Below are 17,980 nucleotides of genomic sequence, written 5' to 3'. Positions count from 1 at the left end.
TACTGATGTGTGCTGTTCTTAACTGTACTGCCATCTTAACATAGATTTGTCTGGGAATGCAGTGTGAAAAACAAATTGGCTTTTAAAAATTCTTTCCATTTCAATTATTCAAAGTGGTGTTTGTAACACAGCTGGAGAAACTTGTCAGGTAAAGTTGGAGGGGGTAGGGAAGGTGGGTGATGGTGCTGTTTTCCTTGTTTTTAACCTGCATTCTTTAAGTACTCTCTGCTTCTCACACGTTGAAGCAATGAGCTGTGAGAGACCGCCACAGTGGTAGTACAGAATGCATGTTTCCTATTCGCTGCAAATCATGAAGTTAAAAGTAAATTAGTAAATTATATTAGTTAAGTTAAAAGTTTCTAAAAGATGATAATACTTGGATCTCCTGCCTTGACTCACTCTGGATTTCTGAAATCTGCTGGATTTCCTTTTTCTCCTAGCTGATCTTGACCTGTGCTGAAAGCTGGTGGCAGTTGCTATGGAAAATTTAAAGTGGTATTCCTGTCTGTCTGTGCTGTTATTATGAAAGCCAAGTGCACACCTCAGTTTGACAGCTGTATAGATGGGTCTGCATTCCACGGGGTGGGGACAGGGAGGAAGGTGTCCTAGTGCTCTATCATCCTTCCTGCTGCTGCAACAATCTTTGTCTTGCTTTGCTTCTACTCTTCTGTCATTATACTGACTTGCAAGCATTTACCTTTTTTGCCAGTTGCTATGGTTACTTCTGGGCTACCAGCATCTGAACTGCAGAAATGACAAACAAATAATATATTTCAAGTCTTAAAGAAATGCACAGGAATGGGTTAAAATTTTAAACCCAACATGAGCATTACCAGCCAAGCAATACCCATTTGTGACTTGCCATGACTGCTGCAGGCTCCTTAGAATTGATGTAATGGAGCATATTTCTCTTTCTTCTTCACTACATCAAAGAGATTTTTCATCAGTGGCTTCACCATATCCCACAAAGGTGTGACATTTTGTAATCTTGCACAGTTTCAAAGAAGTAAATTTGGCTTCTTTAAATTATTATCAGCTTCCCTAGCATGTCCATTCCCAAAGCTCTTTCTGCATCTGTGGAAGCCCAAAACCCAAGAAACCATTGTTGGCATTAGACCAGCATTTCTCAAACTGGGGTCCACGAGGGTATTCCAGGGGTCTGCGGGCCCTGCTGATCAGCTCCTCTCCTTCCCTTCCTCATCTCCTCTCCCTCCCTCCCATCACCTTCTGCTCGCCGGGGAACAGCTGGGGGAAATGTTGCAGTAGGGGCAGGGTCTGGGGCTGAGCGGGGGTTTCAGGGTCCGCAAAAAAATTTTGAATCAAAATGGGGGTCCTCGGATTGCTAAAGTTGGAGAACTGCTGCATTAGACTATAATGTATGCAAAGGCAGGGTGTTAGCATTGTTTGCTCCAGCAAGCTGTGCTGGAAGGAGCAGATGTCTCACATCTTATGAAGTGCTGTTGTTCGGATTTTCAGTGAAAGAGGCTTATTTAGACTATTTATTGAACAGTATTTTCTATCCATCAGTTTGGAACTCCTTTTGCTTTCTAACACTGAAGGGCAGACTCCAGGTTTTGAGTCAAGAGACTAATAGCGCTCCCTGGTGCAGTTCTAGTTTAGGTTGTCCTGCATGTGGAGACTTTCCCTACCAAAGAGACATTTTTCTGGCCTGATGTGTGTAGGGTGACCAAATAACAAGTGTGAAATATCGGGACACTTTTTTGGGGGGATGGGAGATAGTTGCGTATATAAGGCACAGTCACTAAAATCGGGATTGTCCTGATAATATTGGGGCATCTGGTTACCCTACATGCATGAGTGTTCTCTGCCGGATCATTTCTCAATGTTATGTGTGTTCTGCTAATGTTTTCCACACAGTGCCAGAGCTGCCAATCTTGGAGAGAAGGAACTGGCTGATACACCTGCACTATATCTGCAAAGATTATGATGCGTGTAAGGTAAGAGCTGGTCAGTGGGGAATGGTTTACTGGTTTCATTGTTTAGTTCCTTAGCCAGATCTGTATTTTCTATAGGAAGTCTGAGTTGTGGTAAACGTGTTCGGCTAGAGTCTCAGCTGGTGTTAATATGTGTCGCTCTTATCGACCTCAATGGAGCTACGACAATTTATAGTACTTAAGGATCTAGACATCTGGTTAGCATTTCTAGGTATAAAACGTAAGGGGAAAAAATGGTATTTGCCGAATTAGTCTTCTTAGGTAGAGAGTAGTATGGGTCCTAACTACATTCTTTCCTGAATTGACAGAGAGAAAATATAGGTAAAGCAAATGTGAAAACTACTTTGTCTATATTTAGCCTTGTTTACAAATCTGTACACTTTTAAGTTCTTCTTCAAGTGCTTGCGTATGTGCATTCACAGTAGGTATGGGCACACCTTGTGCACCAGTGCCAGAGAGTTTACCCTAGCAGTAACCATAGGGACGGCCCCATCCCTGGCCACACGCCTCTTTACCGTTGGTGGTCAGATCATTGGTGCTCTTTGTGAACTACTACTCGATCTAACTAGTAAAAACAACGAGGCACCTTAGAGACTAACAAATTTATTTGGGCATAATCTTTCGTGGACTAAAAGCCACTTCATCAGATGCATGGAGTGAAAAATACACTTGCTATTCACCCCTTCTTGTCAACTGTTGAGAATAGGCCACTTTCACCTTAATTGAATTGGCACGTGAGCATTGACCCCCCACTTGGTAAGGCAACTCCCATCTTTTCATCTGCTATAATGTATATTCTGCTTACTGTATTTTTCACTCCATGCATCTGATGAAGTGGGTGTTAGCGCACAAAAGCTTATGCCCAAATAAATTTGTTAGTCTCTAAGGTGCCACAAGGACTCCTTGTTGTTTTTGCTGATACAGACTAACACGGCTACCACTCTGAGATCTAACTAGTGTTTCTCAAAAGTCTTTGGATTTCTTTTCTTTTCTTTTATTCCTTTATAATTTTAAGTTTATTTCATTTGATTTAGCCCTACTTTTGGGATTTTTCCAGCTGGTGGGTCCCTGGGATTCAAACCTTGCCTAGAATTCAAGAAGTTTATGCCTGTTAATGACCCTCACTCCTACTGCCTCAAGTATTTGGGTGAGGGCCACATCGGAGATGGGTGCTTTATCTTTCATGGCTTAAAGACTAGAACTAAGACACTAAAGCCACCTTGATCATCTAAAGGAAGCTCTTTGAAGTGCTCTCCTGGTCATATCAGCTGAAAGAGGTCTCAGAAGATCCCCATCTCTGGGTCCGTCCTTTTCATGGCCTAGAGAGTCTCAAAAGCCCAAGCAGAAGTCTGCATCCGGCTTCTCGACATCTAGGGTGCAGGATTCTTCCACAGGGTGTCAGTCAGGTACCAAAGGTAGAGGATGCCCTGTGGCTTGCTACTCCCCGGTACCGGGTCACTCAGAGACCTAGGTCGTCAGCTGCGGTGCCCTCTCAGGGACCATCAAGACGGCTACTTCGATGGTTACAGAACAGTCTTCCCTGATCACTACAGATCAGCAGCTCATGTTGGTATCAACTATGAAGGAGGCTTACATCATGGCTAGAGACTTACATGCCTGTCAGTGCTGCCATTGCCTTTGCTTCAAAGCGAAGACCTTGTGCAGTACCAATGTAGCCTTCTAGAATAGATCATTGACACCATGTCATTCATCCATGGCACTGTCTGCCTTAGGCTCGATACTGCCCACTAGTGTGGGACCGGCTCTGGATTCCTTACACCACATATTAACAGCAGCCAGGAAGCCATCCATGCTGCCACTGGTACCATGCTCCTGACATAGGTCCTGATTAAGATTGCCAATGACTCCTTCAGGCACCACGCCACCCTGGTTATCCAAGTCGTCATCAGACTCTGAAGTCAACTCTCAGGTGTCCTGGTACCCAGAGTCTAAAGCTTACTCCCGTCATTGCTATCATTATTGTGGCTTTGAGAAGAGATTGTCCAAGAATTGGGACACTTGGGCCAGACAAGCCTGGGGCCTGATATTGTACCGGGGTTGGCCTTAATAGTTGCCTTGGGGGCAAACACCTCACGCCTCTTCCTCATCACATGATGAGGTCCTGGCACAGGAGGCATCATCCCCAGTACTGGATGACTAAAGTATACCAGGAGTTACTCAGGAGAATGGCAGCCTCTCTGGAACCTGTAGAGGAGAATACACACACACTCATTGACATTCTCCATCTCTCTGCGGCAGGGAAGGTAGCCCTGCCTGTGAACAATGCCATCATACAGCCAGCTGAAACGATATGCCAGACCTCTTTCTCCATTTCTCTGGTGGCCAAATGAATGGATCGTAAATACCAGGCTCCATCCCTGGGATTTGAGTAGTTCTAGCTACATCCTAACAATGGCCACAGTGAATCAGAGAAGTCGTTAGGTCCAGGCTAAGGCTACCTCCAGGACAAAAAAGACTAAAAAAGCTTGAGCTCTTTTGCCATAGAATAATTTTTTCCTCCAGTCTACAACTCTAGATTGCCAACTGTCATGCCTTTTGGTTGTGCTATGGCTTGTCCAACTGGGAAGCTATATCCCACTTTGTCACCAAGCTGCCTGAAGATTCAAGGGAGCAGTTTGAATTAGTCATGGCTGAGGATTGCTTCATCACTCATTCATCTCTGCAGGCTTTCCTGGATGTGGTAGACTGCAGCCGAGATCATGGTGACAACTTTAAGAATGCACCAGTCCTCCTGATTGCATCTCTGAAGGATTGCAATAGACAACTGAGGACTTCCCCTTCAAAGGGTATTCCTTGTTCTCATCCAAAACAGATCAGGCTTTGCATACTCTGAAGGACTCGAGAATAGTTCTGAAATCCTTGAATCTCTACTGGCAATGACGAGGACAAAATATTATTCTCCATACCAGTCTAGACAGCAATGCTACCTCTTCCGTCAGGCTGACCAATCTAAAAGACAGCAAAGATTGCAGAGGACATAGATGCCTTCCACTTCTTTCAGGTTCGAGGCATCCCAAGGGCTTGAACCAGTAGATTTGACTCTTTTATGTTGAGGACAGCATGTCACCCAACCTAGATCTCTCTGGCCCTTCCCTGCATTTCCAGGTCAGGTTATCTAATTTCCTACATGCCTGGTGCAGTCCATCAACTTGGACAAATGGGTAATAAGCATGGGGGAATCAGGATACACCTTGCATTTCCTTGCTATTCCCACCCCTTTTCCCAGTCTCTCTTCAGGGATCCCTCTGACAAGTCTGTGCTAAGGCAAGAAGTGCAGATTCTACATTCTTTGGGAGCTATCGAAGACATGCCCCCTCTTCAGTGGTCAGGGGTTTTTGTTCCCAACACTTTCTCATTCTCAAAGCCAGAGGAGGTCTAATATCAATCCTAAATCTTTGGAACCTGAACAGGTATGTCAAGAAGACATTCTGGATGTTTTCCCTGGCCACGATTATCTTTTCTCTAGGTCCAGGAGACTGGTATACTACCCTTAACTTACAGTATACCTATTTCAACATCTGCCAGGGCATTTCTTCCTCTCTCCAGGTTTCAAACTCTGCAGGACCTATGTGTTTTCCTCAAGGAGCATCCCCAGACCACTGTAAGGGATTGCCTCAGGATTCTAGGTCATGAGGCGGCATGTATATACTTCACCCCACACACCAGACTTCAGACTGCTGCAGGCATGGCTCAGCTTGGTCTACCATCCTCAGATTCACCATTGAGACGAGCTGGTTTGTGTTTCAGACACCGTGTTGTCTTCTCTGAACTGGTGGATGAGCCAATCCAATGAGTGCAAAGGAGTTCCCTTCTCTCCCCCTCTCCCATCCATGACTATGTTAACAGACGCCTTAGCCATGGGATGGGGAGCACATCTGTGATAAATGAAGTGGGGGAGATAGCTCCCTTTTATGGACACCCAACCAGCCAGTTAGCTACAAAATCCCTGTTAATAGCTGTTCTCTACATGCTTTACCTGTAAAGAGTTAAAAAAGCCCATAGGTAAAAGGAAGGGAGTGGGCACCTGACCAAAAGAGTCAATGGGAGTGGTAGAATTTTTTAAATTGGGAAAAACTTTCCCTTTGTCTGTCTGTGGTTGTTCTCCCAGAGAGGAGACACAGAGCAGCAATGCAGTAAGACACTTTAAGCCAGGTATGGAAAACCATCAGGTCATACCTAGAAACTCCTCATTTGAAACCACAGTTATATAAGTAGACCAAGAAATGTCTAGGAAGACGCGATTAGGTTTATCTCTTTTATTTCTATATGGTTTGTGGACTCCTCTGTGCTAACCCCAGGTGCTTTTGTTTTGCTTGTAACCTTTAAGCTGGATCTCAAGAAAACCATTTGTGATGTTTAATTATTATATTTGCTTTTTTTAAATCTAGCAAGAGCCTAAGTTCCAGATGTATTTTTTTCTTTTTGTTTTTAATAAAATTTACCTTTTTTAAGAACAGGATTGGGTTTTTGTGTCCTAAGAGGTTTGTGCATATGTTGTTTAATTAGCTGGTGGCAACAGCTGATTTCCTTTTTCTTTCTCCGCTCTTCCTCAAAGGGAGGGTGAAAGGGCTTGAGGGTACCCCACAGGAAGGAATTCCCAAGTGCTCCTTCCTGGGTTCTCAAAAAGGCCAGGGCGGGGGGTAAGGGGGGTTTGCACTTGGGTAGTGGCAGCATTTACCCATCCAAGGTCAGAGAGAAGCTGTAACCTTGGGAGTTTAATACCAGCCTGGAGTGGCCAGTATAAATTGTTAGAGTCCTTGTGGGCCCCCACCTTCTTCACTCAAAGTGCCAGAGTGGGGAATCAGCCATGACAACATCCAAGCCCCGTCCAGGCCCAGGGGTTGTGGACTGCTCACTAAGCCACGCTCCACATAAATGTTTTAGAGTTGCAAGTGATATTTTATCCATGTTAGTAGTTCCAGTCTCACATCCAAGGCAAGACTGTCCAGGTTCTCACCGACAACACCACAGTAGTGTTTTTATGAGAACAAGCAAGGTTGTGCCAGGTCCAACAGCCTTTGCCAGGAGGCAGTCAAGTTATGGAACCTGTTTATTTGGAACTCGGTCACTCTCAAGGCATCTCACCTACTAGGAGTTCAAAATGACCTGGTGCATTGTCTGTGCAGATCCTTCAACTTGGATCACAAACGTCTCTCAACACGAACGTTCTAGTTTTGGGTGTTTCACACAGGGGGCCTTCTGTCCATGGGACTATTTATGACTCCGTCAAACAGGAGGTGTCCCCATTTCTCTTCTAAGGCAAGTCACAGCCGTCGGTCAGTATTGAAACCTTTCCTGTTTCTGGAGGAAGAGGACCTCCTCTATGTGTTCTCACTAGTGCTCCGATTCCCAAGGTATTCATCAAACTCAAGCAAGATCACAGGAGAATGATCCTTATTTCTCCAGCTTGTCCAAGACAGACGCGGTATTCAGACCTCCACAAACTGTCCTCTCAGGAACCCTTACCACTGCCAGTGACCAAAGACTTCCTAATGCAGAACATGCATCCATGCTGCACCTGAATCCTCTGGTACTGCACCTCACAGCATGGTTCATCAGTGGTTGAGTGCAGAGGAAGTGCATTGGTCAGTGGCTGTCCAGAATGATGTTCTTAATAGCAGAAAACCTTCCCCCAGAGCTGCCTACCTAAGTGAAAACATTTCTCCATGTGGGGAGCCTCCCAGAATGTGTGTCCAACTCAGGCCAGCATTCAGACAATCCTAGATTGTCTTTTGAAACTTAGAGTTCAATCTAGCATTCAGCTCTGTTAGGGTACATTTGGTGGCCATTTCAGCTTTCCATCCTCTAATAAATGGCAAGACTGTCTTCGCTCACCTCATCACTACCAGATTCTTGAATGGTCTGGAAAGATTATTCCCACCGGTCTGAGAACCAACACCTTCCAGGGATTTGAATTTGGTGTCGTCTGCACTTATGGAACCTCTCATCAAGTCTTTGGTGTTATGCTTTTTTTTACACCTATCAACAAAGGTGTCATTTTTAGTGGCCATCACTTCTGTCAGGAGTGTAGGTGAACTGAATGAATTGGTCACTGATTTACTGTATGCTGTTTTCTACAAGGTCCAACTTAGATCACACCCTCAGTTCCTCTCCAAGGTGATCTATGAATTCCACATGAACCGATTTATATATCTGCCAGTTTTCTTTCCAAAGCTGCATGTGCATAGGGTGAGAGAAGGCTCACCACTCTCAATGTTCGTCGCTTGTTGGTTTTTTACCTGCATAGGAAAAGCCCTCTTGGGCCTCTTCCCAGCTCTTTGTGCCATACACAGAACATATGAGGCGTCATCCAGTCACAACTTAGAGACTTTCTAAATGGATCACCAGCTGCATCGTGGTGACTTATGCTGCTAAAGGAGTAATGCTTCCTGATAGACTCACAGCGCACTCAACCAGAGCACATGCAACCTCAATGGCGTTTCTGGCACATGTCCCAATCGTGGACATCAGTACAGCAACAACGTGGTCCTCAGTTCATGCTTTCATCAGACATTATGCGTTCCCTGCCGCTTCAAGGTAAGATGCAAATGTAGCAAGGTGGTCCTACAGTCTCTCTTCCAATGAGGCTCTGAGCTCTACCTCCTGAGGTAACAGCATGGTAGTCACCTACAGTGTAATGGACATATGCAAGCACTCAAATAACTAAAAAACAGTTACTTACCTGTTCTTCAAAATGTGTTGCATATGTCCATTACATGACCCACTCTCCTTCCCTGATGCATCAGAGCCTACTAACAGGTTCTAGTGTGAAGAAACTGAAGGTGGAGCAACTCCGCCCTTTTTACCCTTGCTCATAGCACAAAGAGCTAGATAGTGAGCAGGTACCACATGTACCACTAAGGAAAACTCTCTGGCACCGCTGCACAAGGCATATACACACCTGTAGTGTAACTGACATGCAACACATCTTGAAGAACAACAGTTACTTTTAACTGTGTTTTTTCCCAGTTGATTCTCCTTACTGCCTTTTAAAACTCAAATATCAAAATGAATACAGGCTTCCCTTTTTCTCTAGTGACAAATAGGTTTTCCCAGATGATTATAACTCTATTGCATAGTGCAGAGTCTCTCAAAGGTACTGCAGAGGCAACAGAAAGACATTGTATTGAGCAAACATCTCCCATAAGAGAGTGAGAGGAAAGGTCTTGACTTTGCTTGATTGCAGGTCATTCATTTTACACATATGTTGCACTTTTTGATATGTCTTCAGTTTGGTGAATAGGTTGGAACTGTTCAGTGGTGCGGAACTGTTCAGTGGTGCAGAACTGTAATGCAGAGCAGACAAAGAGTATAGTAAAGATTAAGTGTAAATAGTCTCTTGGCCTATCAAAGGCTGTGATCAAGTGTCTTGATGTTTTTGGTCTTTTGGCCTCGAGATGAAAACCTTGTCTGTGTCTCTTGGACCTTGAAGTGAAAAAAAATTATCTAAGTCATTTAAACAGTATGTTCTCTAGGCAAGACTAACACAGTTCATTAAAGGGGACCTGCAAAAGGCTAGGAGGAGGGGAATTGGCAGTTGGATTGGTTTTTGCTACTCCTGCTTGTTTTCCCCCCTTCTCCACCTCTTTAGAAATGTCAGGGATGTCAGGTCTTGGCTTCCCTTATCTTTGTTGGAGAACTTCTCGGTTGACTGGGCGCTCACTCAGCTACTAATTGAAGGTGCGCTTTGAATCCTTAACACCGAAAGCTTTTCTCTCAAATCTTGGAGATAAATGGGTATAAACAAAATCAGTGCTGACAGTCTGAATAAAAATCACTTCCCCTCTCTATTAATCTGGTTGCATTTAAAGAGGAACCTAACTTCCTTTTCCTTTGTAGATCAGCTGTGAAGCAGTAGCTCTCACGCTGGTCTGTGAGGCTCCAATAGTCTGTAAAGTCCTTCCTGGTGGCTCCCAAAATGAAACATTGAGAACAAAGTCAGAAGGGTTGGTCAGGGCCACAGCATAGAAAAGGATACCCCTTTCTGTCTTGCTCATGTATGTGCTCATGTGCACACACTTGTGAGTACACACTCACAAAGCAGACTCCAGAAGGAAGTATATGAAGGTCTAGCATCTTAAAGAATGAGGAAATAAGTGGATCAGCCCCTCCCATTGTCATGGGCCCTTGTGATCTAGTCCACTGCAGAGCATGCGGTTTAAATATAGTTTGGGTTATTCCTTAAAAATTCATTATTGCTCCAATGTTTATTGAATGAACAGTTGCCCTGTCAAGGGTTAGCTAAGAAGTGACTCTGATCTGTAACACTAGAGTAAACTCTGATGGCAAGTCATTCCTTTAATCAGCTCTCAGAGAGAGGCATCCTCCTGTGCATTAGTTCTTGATTTTCATAACTTTGACCTGAATTCTGCCTGACTTTCCCCCCGACTTCTGTCTATTAAAGAGTTTTTTAAATCCCCGTATTTACCAATGATGCTAATCATCAATGCAGAATGACTTGTTCCGCCACCCACACCTTCCAGAAATGAAAGGGTTAACTTAATTAGTACTTTTACACTTCCATTCCCTCCAATTTTGTTTTGGTGTTTCTGAGTTTTTTGGCAAATTTTACTGCTTGTTGAAATAAGAGACTGATGATACTGGCTGTTAAATCCTGATGCCTTTGAAGCTGGCCAGATGCAAGACAAACTTCTGTACACAGCCCTAGGCTGCGTCACCCTCTGCTGTTCCTATACAGTCAGTAGCATAGGCATTGGTGCCAGACTATGTGCAGTAGTTTTGTGATGCAGATACACACTTACCCGAGAATAAACAGAGATTGTCAAAGACTTCACTTTGAAATCCTGCTCTTCATGTGTGCATCTTCATAGATTATTTTGCAGCTTCAAATCCAGTTTCTTCCCCCTTCATCCATTTTTAAAATCCCCTCCATTTTCTGTTACACACAAGGAAGGAATAATTAAAATAATCACACGTTTTTAATTCATTAAATTCACCCTATTGTTTGATCTTCTACCAAGATTCCTAAATTCTGTCAGCAAGTTAAGGAAAATTGGGGAGGAAAAACTGGGATTATAGTTCATTGTCTTTAGCACAAGCAGTTTTGCTACATGATTTTTCAGGGCTTAAAGAATTAATCAGATGTCTCTAAAAGAGACCTATCTGTTGCTCTCTCTTGATCTGAGACTGATACTGTGTGGATGGAAAAATGTGCTTTCCATAATCAAAGAGGGTGTTACCCAGGGCTTTCTGAACCCAAAGCAGTGGTAACTTAACTGTTTCTCTTCAGGAATAAATCCATGGAGACACAGCTCCTCTGTCTGATAAAGGATTGGTACAAATGAGTTCTTTTACCCAAAACTACTTTTTTATTAGCTTTCAAGCACATACATACACGCATGCTGTAGCAGTAGGTTTTAGAGCATTACAAAACTTCATAGTTACCCAAAGTTTGAGATGGCTTGAGTAATCAACAGCCAGACTTTTGGGGGCCCTCCTTCCGTCCAGCTGCTGGGGAGTTTAGGTGTCCTTGCCCAAAGAGACGCTCCCTCGGGCTACTCCGAGATGTTTACTTTTACTTTTTTTTATAGCTAACTTTTACAAAACAAATAACTTATAGTAACCCCTAGTGCGTTACCAGTTTTTCTAGTTTTAGCAAATTGCTTATTATTTTTATTAATAAAAAAATCCTAATATTTCTAGTCATAATAAACTTATATATTAGAGGCACCCAAATACAAGATCGCTATTCATTTACTTTTTTTTTACTTTTATGGTTGGTTAACATTTTCCCTTCCTCCCATTTTAATTAGCAAAACTACAAACATGCAACTATTTGGCCTTGTCTCTTAGAGTCCTAAAAATTATTCCTAGCTATGTGGGTTTTGGTTTTCAGCTAGCAGTGACTGGACACACAAAATGGCTGACTACAGTTATGTTAAGTTCTAGTGTTACAATGGGGTATCTAGAAATTGCTGAGAGATCTGTTTATGAACATCTAATACTTATCTAATCTGTAAATGCAACATTGCAGATTTGTGGGAGGAGTCTGTTAGTTAAAAGATCAGCAGATACAAATCTGAGGGGAAGGGCAGCCTGGGGTTTCTTTTTTCTTGTATTGTCTTGTTCTCTCACCCCTGGTTTTCTTTCCCCTTGGATCTTAGCATATGCATCTTCCATCCACACCTGCTAAAGTGAGAGTGTCCTCCTTTTCACAAAACATTTCACAGTGATAAGGTTTCACTGTAATAACCTTCCCACTCATGCACACCCTCAAACTCCTTATGAGCTAGATTTTAGGTCAATTTCCCCCTTATTTCCATTCCCTTCATTCAGCTCCTTGCTTGAGGTGGGGGTTGCTGGTGCTGATAACATTCTGGCAGGAGTATCAGAGCAGCACCAAGTTATTGCTAGACTGGAATGAGACAAAGTCCCCTTTCCACCTCTCCCACTCCAATCTTCTCCATTCCTAAGGAGCCAATTTGTGGCTGAGGGAGAAACCTCAGAGCCCTTCCTCTGTGACAGACCAGTGCAATCTTCTTAGTCATACTCCTTGTCGTCTCAAAGGTCCAATCTGGTTTTTGAAATGTTTTCATTCTGTTACATGACCAGAGTATAGTAGAATTAACTCTTCAGCTAGCACTGTGGAGTATCTCCAGCCTGATCCCGGACCCATCAGTCACATGAACAGAGCCAGTAAGGGTTTGACACTTTTATCAGTTCCTTCCTCCCCTTACTCCAAGAAGTATCACTTTTTCATTCTGCTTTTGTTGACTCAATTGCAGCTGCTCCGATTTTATTCATTTCTTCACAAAGCGCCTCCAGTGGAAGCCTCTCTTAGCCCGGGATGTTTTTATGAATTCCATGTGGGATTTTCTCTGGGGAATATCTAATTATCTTTGGCAATAGGAATGTAGGGAGCAATAGTAAAAGGACCACAGTGCTCCCAGTGCAGTTCTCCCATATAGACCGTAATGGGCTTCTACTGAAACTTTCCCTGATAGAGTGTTTCTGTCTTGGATTTCTTCTCCCCAACCTTCTTCTCCCCGTTCTTCTGTTGTATGGTTACCATCTTTATCGTGAACAACCTTCCCTCACACCCGGAAGAGTGATCAAAAATATTCCTTTAAAAAAATCACACATCCATACACACTGCCTACAGTTTCTCAGTTCCAGTCTGTGCAGTGTGATGGAAGTAAACATTCTTGGAAAGCTGAGCTCTGCAAATTATAAGTATTGAGTATTTCAGTTATGGTTCTTGATAGCAACTTTGTTAAAATTCTGGAAGTCTACAACATTAATAGAACTGGAGTTTATCCCCAGGAATTTGCTACAGCTGACGGGTGAAGTGGAAACATTTATTTTCAGAAGTCATTTTACAGGGTAGCTCAGAGCACAAACTCTGATTGCATGAACATTATTGTTGTTATATCGCATGCGGAAGTTACCTAGTGTCACGTTTGCCAGATAAGTGGAAGGAAATCAGCAAGTGCAGTGCAGTAAGGCATTGTATGGTGTTTGTTTTCAAATTCAGTTTGTTAAATTCAGGGTAAATGAAAGACTGAAGATATTGTGCCTTTGTGTTATGAGCGCTGGTGTAGTGTAGTTGAGTTAATCACAGTACATAGAAAACATGCTTTCCAACTAGATTAGGGGTGGATATTTAGCCAGGCTGAAATAAATATCACCTTAAATGTAGTTTCTCTACTGAAATACTGGTATCTGAAAGATTTTTATAGAGTTTTTTGTAAACTATTATATTATTGGATTGCCTGTTTCTTTAATATAAGGGAATAATGTTCAACTGTCCAAGAGATGCTCTTGTGACAGGAATTCTGTTTTTTATATAATTTTCACTTCATTGTTTCAGATTGCTATCAAAGAGCAACTCCACGAGACTCAGGGAATGTGTGAATATGCAGTCTATGTTCAAGGTATGCCAGATGAAGACTATGAAAATAAGTTACTGAGTTACTTCTGGTTTGAAATGCAATTCCCTGTTTTAAAAAAAACAATCCACAAATATAAATACCATATGTGAACTCTATCAGGACTTATGAAAATGTGCTTGAGTGCATAGACATGCTATAACTTCTGAAATGTTTCTACTTGCCTGGTTTAATTTTCAAATCCATGGTTATCACTTTAATGAACAGATGAGGATTGGTTCTTCTTGTGAGTACATGGGTTTTTCTTGGTAACCCGATATCTTCAGATCTTCCTGGAACTGCTGATGCTTGGCTCTGGTTGTAATTGGCCCTGTGCATTTGACTGTGTCATGTGAAATGTGTTTTTTGTTAGAGCCATGTTCTTTAAGGTAATTGTTTGGTTATGGTTTCCTTTAAGGATGCATTAATGTTCAGTATATAGTGGCTGCTGTGTTTGCTTACACAGTCAGAACATGACCAGTGCCAATTCATTGCCTTGGAATGTTATGAAAATGAAAAGCATTATCTCAAACCACCCTCGATTCTTTAGAGTACCACAATCTGTTCTCGAGATGAAAAGAAAGAGATTTATTTTGTAAAGGAACATGGCCCTGAAGGCTGAAGTTCCCTGTGTCATGTTGGAGAATGTAGGCAGGGGGATGATCTGAAGGTCATTGGTGAGCATCAGTGCTGCAGTTCAAATTGCAGTACACTGGAACATTTCAGGGGCTAAGAGAATTTCAGACTTTCTGTTACTGAAGACTTAGGGCTCCCTCCCCTCTAAAGTGGTTTTCAGCCTCGAAGCAAACACAGTCTTGTGTTCACCCTAGCTCAGTCAGTGCTGGCACCTCAGCCCACTCAAATATGGTTTCTGGTTATGTTGCTGTAATACAGGGAGCATCTGAATGGAAACTGTTACAGTCCATCTGTCCTCCCTGTACAGTCCAGGCCTGCCAGTGATGCAGCTTGTCTTCCCTACAGAGTAATGAACTAATTTGCCTTGTGTGTGTTGCTTTGCAGCTTTGATATTTCGCTTAGAAGGGAAGATTCAAGAATCCCTAGAACTTTTTCAGACATGTTCCATTCTAAATCCTCAGAGTGCTGACAACCTCAAACAGGTGGCGCGATCATTGTGAGTGTCATTTTATTCCTACACTCTGAAGTGTCACACAGGACATGGCAAGCTTTGTTCCAGATGCAAAGTTAATACCATTTAGATCCCAAGTATGTTTCTTCACCATCAGCACTTGGATTGGTTTCCATAGACGAGAACTCCCTATTAAATTAGGATCTCTAGCACAGTGCATCTGTCTAGTTGTAAACATTGATGCTCTTTCATGACTTTTTTTTTCATTGTATTTTAATGCTTGGGGACAAGTAATACTGATGATTAGATCAAGAGCTGTTAATGCAGGTATGTGCTGTGCAGGTTTGTACCACCAAGCCCTGCCTGTGTGCATGTGATTGTGTGTTGGGCACCTGTCTCTTTGGGAGTTAGGCCCAGATCTGCAAAGATAGTTAGGCGCCTTTCTCCCTTGGTCAAAGGGAGCATTGCAGAAGCAGTGCATTCATGCCCATGAAGGGAGCACTCACTTCTCTCAGCAGTGATCCTCTGGCTTGCTAGAGATCAGCATTGACTCACTACAAAGAGATCTTCTTCCTACTTAGATTGTAGATGTCTTAGGACAGAGATATGTCATTGGTAGACTGCAAAGCAGTGTGCAGACCTATGGGGTATGTAAATAATAATATTCTCCTTGGCTGGTAGGTTGGTGGCTGCACAGTGTGGCCTCATGCTTAAATGGCAGAGAAAAGTAAAAATTGAAATTCTTTCACAGGTTTCTGTTGGGGAAACACAAAGCAGCTATTGAAGTATACAATGAAGCCGCTAAACTCAACCAGAAGGATTGGGTAAGTACAGAGCCTTTTGCCATACGTAGTTCACTAGAATCTTTCTTGGGGCACAGTCAAACATAGACCCATGCAGCATGTTTGTATTCTGCCGGAAAAAAGCCTTCCTGTCAAACCCTGCATAGCCATGTTCAGTACACACTGAGCTAGATTACTTTAAGGATAGATATGGGAAGCAACTGTCCAGCCCAGAAACCCTCCAGTACCACTGACATCCTATGGGTAATTGGGTAACTTGTTCCAGTGGTACCCAAAGTAGTGCAAAACCACCCCCAAATAACCAATGGGCTGCACTGAGTGTTGTCTGTCTTTGCAAAATTCAGGACCACTGTTACAGGACTAATAATAAATAAAACACTCCCAACTAGGAGAAGAGCTGAAAGAAGAGATCTGCAAAGAGCAATGAGTGTAAAGTGAGCTGGTGGGAGGTAAGGAAAGAGAGAGGTTGTGGTTCACAGCTCCTTGAGAAAGAGTCTCCAAGGGAAGTGCTGTGTTTCTGCACATGGGCTCTCATGCTGCAAGCCATTGATCATATGCATGCTTAAAACAAAGTGTATTGGGCCTGATTCCCAGAGGCTCAAGCACCATTGACTTCATCTGTGCCTTTAGGTGCTCAGCACTTCTATAAATTAGGCCCAATATGTGTGGGTATTTGGTACCACTCTCTCTTCTTCCACCCACTCTGTGCTGAACAGCAAGTACAACTTTCACCTGGAGCTGTGCAAATGATGGACGTTTCAGGTCACTGGCAATTCTGAAAAATCTAAAAATAGTTTCAGGTCAAACCAAAACGAAAGTGTTTTTTAAAAATTTTTGATGAATCGAAGAGTGTTTTAAAAAAGTAAATGAATAATTTGGGGTTGAACAAGATGTTTCATTTTGACAAAATTGCAATGTTTCAGCGTAAACAAAAGATTTTGACTTAGACCAATATTAAACCTTTTTGATAGTTTGTTTTAAAATAAAAGTAAAGGAAATTTTTACATGCAAGTTGTTTCTAACTGAAAAATCAAAACGTTTTGTTTTGTTTTTTTTAAATTTTGTTTGTTTTTTTCCCACCAAAGCAATTTGGCAAAACCAGCAGTAATTTGGGAAACATTTTGGGGTCTTCGAATCTGCATTTTTACCTGGAAAATGTTTCGGCCAAAAATTGTCACCCAGCTCTGCTTTTATCAAATGGATTGCCTTTCAACCCCATTCTTTCCTACGGGTAGGTCTGCACTGTAGTTGGGAGATGTGATTGCAGCATGTGTAGATCCACCCCAGCTATCTTTGACCTAGCTAGCTCGAGTAGCAATAGCAGTGATGCCACAGCAGTAGGAACAGCAGCTGCATCCTAGGCGGGTGGCGCTAGCTCATGCGTCTGCCCATGCTGCTGCAGCTTCACTGCTGTCGCTCCTTGAGCTGGCTTTGATCTAGCTAAATTAAAACTAGTTTGAGTATGTCTCCAAGTACTGCAGATATACCTCCTGATTGCAGTGTAGTCCTGCCCTAAGTAAACAAACTATCTGTGGCATGTGCTGGGCATGGCTTTAAACCTATGGTTTACTACCCCGTCTGGCAGGCATCGACAGGTTTCTCCATAACATGCTCAGTGCTGGAGTCAGAGTTGATACTTCCACTTTCCTTGTATGGAAGCACCCTACCAACTTAACCCAGCCTTGAGTTGTGCTTTGTGTCTTTACCATTCTTCACAACTGGAGGGGTTGTATGTAGGAGAGGGCCATTCTGTTGTGATAGGAGGGTAAAATATTTCATAGACTGCATTCTCCCTGCTAGAGATCTACCTAGTGCACGTAGAGAATTTCTACACTGGTAAAGTGGGGTACATTATTAGCAGAGGAAGAAGGGAAACTTGTGGGGGTGCTCTGCTGCTTGGCATAGCTCCTCCCATCCCCCAGAATGGGAAAAGACAGCATGTAGCTTGTCTGTTAACAAATTCTTAGCCATGAACTGGATGGGTGTAAATGTTTCCTATGGTGCCACCAGCATAGTTAGGATGCTGAAAGGATCCCAGCCTCTCTGGTATAGGACCTGTATTCTGGTCAGCTAGGCCCACTTTCCAATTGTGTCCAGTTGGGCCAAAATTTCACACACATCCCCTGAATCATGGGGTTTATCATAGGCTAGGGATGTTTTGAGAACGCCTCTTGGTATAATAGAGGTCACATGTGATAGGTTCATATCTCCCCACTGGGAATCCAG

At 42.9% G+C, this 17,980-nt stretch overlaps 1 protein-coding gene across 11 annotated transcripts in view; it reads left to right on the top strand.

Moving 5' to 3' along the window:
* BBS4 (Bardet-Biedl syndrome 4) overlaps positions 1-17,980 on the top strand; it is a 100,928-nt gene that overhangs the window by 55,327 nt on the left and 27,621 nt on the right. For 9 of the 11 annotated variants that reach the window (XM_007056462.4, XM_043523422.1, XM_027818867.3 and 6 more), the window contains 4 exons: positions 1,879-1,958; positions 13,807-13,870; positions 14,885-14,996; positions 15,703-15,775. In XM_007056462.4, coding sequence (XP_007056524.1) covers positions 1,879-1,958; positions 13,807-13,870; positions 14,885-14,996; positions 15,703-15,775 — 329 coding nt within the window. Of the gene's footprint in view, positions 1-1,878; positions 1,959-13,806; positions 13,871-14,884; positions 14,997-15,702; positions 15,776-17,980 lie in introns of those variants that run through there. The other 2 variants (XM_037910418.2, XM_037910419.2) reach the window with 2 other exon arrangements.

This window comes from Chelonia mydas, chromosome 10 (assembly GCF_015237465.2).
Source record: "Chelonia mydas isolate rCheMyd1 chromosome 10, rCheMyd1.pri.v2, whole genome shotgun sequence".
NCBI lineage: Eukaryota > Metazoa > Chordata > Testudines > Cheloniidae > Chelonia > Chelonia mydas.
Note: the sequence above shows the minus strand (reverse complement) of the source record. Positions and strands in the feature narration are given on the sequence as shown.